We start from the raw sequence: 6,000 nt of genomic DNA on the forward strand, positions 1-6,000 counted from the left end.
TATTTTCCATACTTGTAAGTAAAATTAATAATGATACATAATCTGTAAAGAGAACCTAAGAGTCATAGATGTTTATGCACCAAACACGGATAAATGAATAAATAATATTCATTTTCACAATTTAACTGAATTTCATTTAATTTGGCAAAAAAGCAAATCATGTAGGAATTGTATTATACAGTTTGTAAGCTTGATTTAACACAAAGAGCACTTTTTTATTTTTTTTTAATCTTTATTTTTTATTCATTTATTTATTTTTTTTTAGTAAGATTTTATTTATTTGACAGAGAGAGACACAGCAAGAGAGGGAACACAAGCAGGGGGAGTGGGAGAGGGAGAAGCAGGCTCCCCGCCAAGCAGGGAGCCCGATGCGGGGCTCGATCCCAGGACCCTGGGATCATGACCTGAGCCGAAGGCAGACGCTTAACCATCTGAGCCACCCAGGCGCCCCAAGAGCACTTTTTTTTTTAAAGATTTTATTTATTTATTTGACAGAGAGAGACAGCGAGAGAGGGAACACAAGCAGGCCGAGTGGGAGAGGGAGAAGCAGGCTTCCCACTGAGCAGGGAGCCCGATGTGGAGCTCGATCCCAGGACCCCGGGGTCATGACCTGAGCTGACGGGCAGATGCTTAATGACTGAGCCACCCAGGCAACCCCAAAGAGCACTTTCTAATTTACAGAGAATATACACTCTTTATGTCCATAGTAATCAATTATGTACCTGGCCATAAAGAAAATGATGATAAATTTTAAAAACCCAGGAGATTCTATAATTCAGAAACTTTAATTATAGCCCAATATAAATAGAAATCAACCACAGAATGGTTTTCTAAAATTTTGCTTTGGGAATTAAGAAATAATTTCTCAGATCTAAGAGGAAATCAAAATTATTAAGACAAATACATGAATTTAGCAAAGTCAGTGGATACAAGGTCAGTATACCAAAAGACCAATTGTTTTCTATATATTAGCAACAAACAATTGGAGAATGAAATTTTCAAAGATCATTTATAATGGTATCAAAATAGGAATAAATTTAGCAAAAGATTATTAAATTTACTACAAAACATCATTGACAGGAATTAAATAAGTATCTTTTTTATTTTTTTATTTTTTAAAAAGATTATTTATTTATTTATTTGAGAGAGAGAGAATGAGAGAGAGCGCGAGAGGGAAGAGGGTCAGAGGGAGAAGCAGACTCCCTGCCGAGCAGGGAACCCGATGCGGGACTTGATCCCAGGACTCCAGGATCGTGACCTGAGCCGAAGGCAGTCGCTTAACCAATTGAGCCATCCAGGCGCCCCAAATAAGTATCTTTACTCTCATAAATGGAGAGATATATTTATGGATTGGAAGACAGTATTGTTAAGTCAGTTCTTTCCATGTTGGTCTATAGATTCAATGCAACTTCAACCCCAAATCCTAGCAGGCTTTTCTTTACTTTTTTTTTTTTTAAGATTTTAGTTTATTTATCTCTCTCTCTCTTTTTAAGATTTTTATTTATTTGAGAGAGAGAGCACAAGCAGGGAGGAGGGGCAGAGGGAGAGGGAGAAGCAGACTCCCTGCTGAGCAGGGAGCCCGATGAGGGACTCGATCCCAGAACCCTGGGATCATGATCTGAGCAGAAGGCAGACGCTTAACTGCCTGAGCCACCCAGGCACCCTTTTTCTTTTTTTGATATAAAAATACATATATGTGTGTGTATATATATACACACATATGTACAATACCGTGGTAGTTCTACCTCGTACACTAGGTCCCTCACTTTTGGAGCTCTGGGCTGCCAAGAATAAAAAATCTGAATTCTCTGAGGCTACCATGTTATGAGGAAGTCCAAGCCATATGGAGAGGCTATGAGCTTGAGATGATAGCCCAGTTGGTATTCCAGCCATCAGCCAGCATGAACTGCCAGCCATATGAGTGAAGCCATGTTTGATGTCCATTCTGGTTGAGCCATCAGACTTGACCCCAGTGGACATCTCGGTGGGATTGCATGAGAGACCCTGAGCCAGAACTGTCTGGCCAAGTTCTTCCACAACTCCTGTATCATGAGATCTTGAGAAAAATAGAATGGTTGTTTAAGAAAAATTATAGCAGGGGTGCCTGACTGGCTCAGTTGGAACAGCGTCTGACTTGAGCTCAGGATTGTGAGTGTGGGCCCCACATTGGGTGTAGAGATTATCAAAAAAATTTTTTTTAAACTCACAGTAGCCTTATTATAATAGCCCCAAACTGGAAACACTCTAAATGTCCTTCAACAACAGAAAGAATAAATAAAAGATGGTATATTCATAGACTGGAATATTATACCACAATGAAAGTGAATTAACCATGCGTACATGGATGAAACTCACAGATAAAACACCGAGTAAAAGAAGTCATACACACGAGTACATATTGTGTGAATTCATTTACTTGAAGTTGAAAATCATGGGGATGAAGTAAGAGTAGTAAGTAAGAGTAGTGATTTTCCTTAGGGAGGATTGACTGAGAAGGAGGACAGAGAACTGTTTTAAGCTGGGAATATTTCATATTTGGATCTGGGTGGCAGTTACAAGCTGTGCATACATGTAAAAACACTTCAGGAGATGTAAGACTTAGCTCAATTTAAAAATAAAAAACATGAATAGGACTTTGTTTGTTTATTTATTTTTAAAGTAAACTCTATGCCCAAGATGGAGCTTGAACTCATGACCCCATGATCAAGAATCACATGCTCTACCGACTGAGCCAGCCGGGCGCCCCAGAATTTTATTTTAAAGACATCATAATTGGGGTGCCTGGGTGGCTCAGTCGTTAAGCGTCTGCCTTCAGCTCAGGTCATGATCCCAGGGTCCTGGGATCAAGCCCCGCATCAAGCCCCGCATCGGGCTCCCTCCTCAGCGGGAAGCCTGCTTCTCCCTCTCCCCCTGCTTGGGTTCCCTCTCTTGCTGTGTCTCTCTGTCGAATAAATAAATAAAATCTTAAAAAAAAAAAAAAGGACATCATAATCTTAAGTTGGCTTGAAGTGGAGAAAACAATTGAGAGTGATTGCACACCTAGAACCCAAGAAGGCAATTAAAAAGGTGTGTGCTGGGGCGCCTGGGTGGCTCAGTCCCTTGGGCATCTGCTTCAGCTCAGGTTATGATCTCAGGGTCCTGGGATCAAGCCCCACGTCCGGCTCCCTGCTCAGCAGAGTCTCCTTCTCCCTCTCCCTCTGCACTCCCCTGTCATGTTCTCTCTCTCAAATAAATAAATAAAATCTTTAAAAAAAAAAAAAGGTGTGTTCTGGGGCGCCTGGGTGACTTGGTTGAGTATCAGACTCTTGGTTTAGGCTCAGGTTATGATCTTGGGGTCCTGGGATCGAGCCCTGCGTCAGGCTCCCTGCTCTGTGGGAAGCCTGCTTCTCCCTCTCCCACTCCCCCTGCTTGTGTTCCCTCTCTTGCTGTGTATCTCTCTGTCAGATAAATTAAATCTTTTAAAAAAAATTAAAGGAACAAAGTTAGGAATATTTGAGGAATTGAGTGATTTTCATAGGAGTATGGTTGATAGCATAGAGTATCAAGCAGACTTTTTTGTAAAAATTAACAGCTGATTTTTTTTTTTAAGATTTTATTTATTTGAGAGAGTGAGAGAGAACATGAGCCTGGGTGAGAGGCAGAGGGAGAAGCAGACTCCCCGCTGAGCAGGGAGCCTGATGCGGGGCTAGATCTCCCGACTCTGGGCTCATGACCAGAGCCGAAGGCAGACGCTCAACTGACTGAGCCACCCAGGCGCCCCTAACAGCTGATTCTATACTGTATATAGAAATGCACAGAACTTAGAAAAGCTAAGACAATCTCAAAGAAGAGCAAATCTGGAGGGCTTACTTTGATTTCAAGCAGAGTGGTCTTGGTGTAAGGTAAGGTATATAGATCAACAACTGGATATCTATATGCAAATAAGATGAATCTGGCCTCTGCCTCACACTATATACAAAAATTAATTTGAGATGGGTCATACACTTAAGTGTAAAAGCTAAATGAAAGGATAGGAGGAAATCTTCATGACTTTTGGGGTAGGAGATTTTTTTTTTAAACGTGACACGAAAAACACTAACCATAAAATAAAAACATCTCCACTCACCAAAAGATATTAAAGTGAAAAGGAAAGCCACAACTGGGAATGTATTTTCTAAATATATATATATCGAAGAGCCCAGGTTATAAAATGGGCTAATTCTCAGAGGAGTGTCTGTCAACAGGCACTTTACAAAAGAAGATATCCAAATGGTCAAAAAGCACATGGACAAGGTCCTTCACATCTCTACAGGTCAAGAACATGCAAAGAATACCACAAGGAGATATCACTGTACACATAGCAGAAGGGCTACCTTTAAAAAGACTGACACGGGACGCCTGGGTGGCTCAGTCGGTTAAGTGTCTGCTTTCAGCTCAGGTCATGGTCCCCGGGTCCTGGGATCAAGCCTCGCATGGAGCCCCTGCTCCGCCGGAAGCCTGCTTCTCCCTCTCCTACTCCCCCTGCTTGTGTTCCCTCTCTCACTGTGTCTCTCTCTGTCGAATAAATAAAATCTTTAAAAATTTCTTTATTTTTATTTATTCATGAGAGACAGAGAGAGGCGGAGGGAGAAGTAGGCTCCTCTTGGAGCAGAGAGCCCATGGAGGGGCTTGATCCCAGGGCCCCGGGATCATGACTTGAGCCAAAGGCAGACACTTAACCAACTGAGCCACCCAGGCGCCCCTAAACAACCTGTTTTTAAATGATGTTCAATAATAGGTAAAACTAACCTGTGTGATAGAAGTCAGGATCGTGATTCCCCTGTTTTCTCTGGAGCACTGAGAATGTTCTTTCTTTGAACTGGTGGTGATTACCTAAGAGTTGCTTTCAAAATATGTGCATTTTGGGACACCTGGGTGGCTTAGGTCCTGATCTCTGGGTCCTGGGATAGAGCCCTGAGTTGGGCTCCTGGCTCAGCAGGGAGTCTGCTTCTGCCTCTGCCCCTCCCCCCTGCTGGTGCACTCTTTCTCTCACATAAATTTTTAAAAATGTGCATTTTGCTTTACATAAACTATCTACACCTTCAATAATAATAATAAAAAAAAAACCAGGGAAACCCTCCCCCCTGCTGGTGCACTTTCTCTCAAATTTTTAAAAATGTGCATTTTGCTTTACGTAAACTATCTACACCTTCAATAAAAAAGAAAACAGGATAAACAAACTACATATTGTCTGGAAATTCTTAAGAAAAAGCACTCAATATGAAACACTAATGGACATAGGTTTAGCCATACTCAAAGGAAGATCTATAGTCATTAATACTGTGATTACCAAAAAATACTAAAAATAAAGCTACTTAATTCAATAAACTATTGAACTAATAAGATAAACAAAAATAGTGTTAATGAAGAGGAAGGTAGAAATTAAGGAAGTAGAAAGTAAAACGATAGAAAAGTAAGTAAAAGAAAATGGTATTTCTTTGAAGGTACAAATAAAATAGAGCAACGAATAGGTTTAGAAAATACCTGGGTTCCATCAGTAGTTCTTGTGATTTTTGTCTTGAAACTTTGGTGCTGTGTTCCCATAACAATGGAACTTGGTGTGGTTCGTTCATTTATTACATTTTGAAGAATCTGTCGGACATCAAAATCCTCAAGACACGGTTTTATGATCTGGTAAGAGAGACCAAGAGGTACAGCAGGTTTCAGCTGCTCTTTGCCTGGCAGACAGCAGGTGCCTGGCCATTTAGGCACGTTAGTTCATTTCAGGAGCACGATGGCTCCCGCCAGGTAAGTACTGCCCTCATCTTGGAGACGAAGTTACCCCAGCCTGGCCGCTCGGGTGCGGGTGTGAAATCAGGGCTGACCCTGGACTCCCCAGGTCAGGAGGGTAGGAAGAAGCCCTCTGGATTCAGAGGCGACGGAGGCGCCTCCGCAGGTGCCAATGGGCTCTGCGTGTCGGGAGCAGAGGCCTGCGGGATGGAGCGGGCAGGTGCAGGCCCCGAGGCGCGCGGGCGAGCTGGG

At 42.1% G+C, this 6,000-nt stretch overlaps 2 protein-coding genes across 8 annotated transcripts in view; one reads left to right on the top strand and one right to left on the bottom strand.

The window, feature by feature from the left end:
- Positions 1 to 6,000, bottom strand: part of PIGL (phosphatidylinositol glycan anchor biosynthesis class L) — a 123,553-nt gene that overhangs the window by 13,255 nt on the left and 104,298 nt on the right. For all 7 annotated transcript variants that reach the window (XM_073881780.1, XM_073881779.1, XM_073881785.1 and 4 more), the window contains exon 7: positions 5,503 to 5,649. In XM_073881780.1, the coding sequence (XP_073737881.1) occupies positions 5,503 to 5,649 (147 nt within the window). The remainder of the gene's footprint in view (positions 1 to 5,502; positions 5,650 to 6,000) is intronic.
- Positions 5,956 to 6,000, top strand: part of CENPV (centromere protein V) — a 13,999-nt gene continuing 13,954 nt past the window's right edge. The window contains exon 1 of the mRNA XM_025863914.2: positions 5,956 to 5,968. Coding sequence (XP_025719699.1) covers positions 5,956 to 5,968 — 13 coding nt within the window. The remainder of the gene's footprint in view (positions 5,969 to 6,000) is intronic.

This window comes from Callorhinus ursinus, unplaced genomic scaffold (genome assembly GCF_003265705.2).
Source record: "Callorhinus ursinus isolate GAN/ISIS: 27379988/994484 unplaced genomic scaffold, GSC_fseal_2.0 scaffold43, whole genome shotgun sequence".
NCBI classification, from domain to species: domain Eukaryota; kingdom Metazoa; phylum Chordata; class Mammalia; order Carnivora; family Otariidae; genus Callorhinus; species Callorhinus ursinus.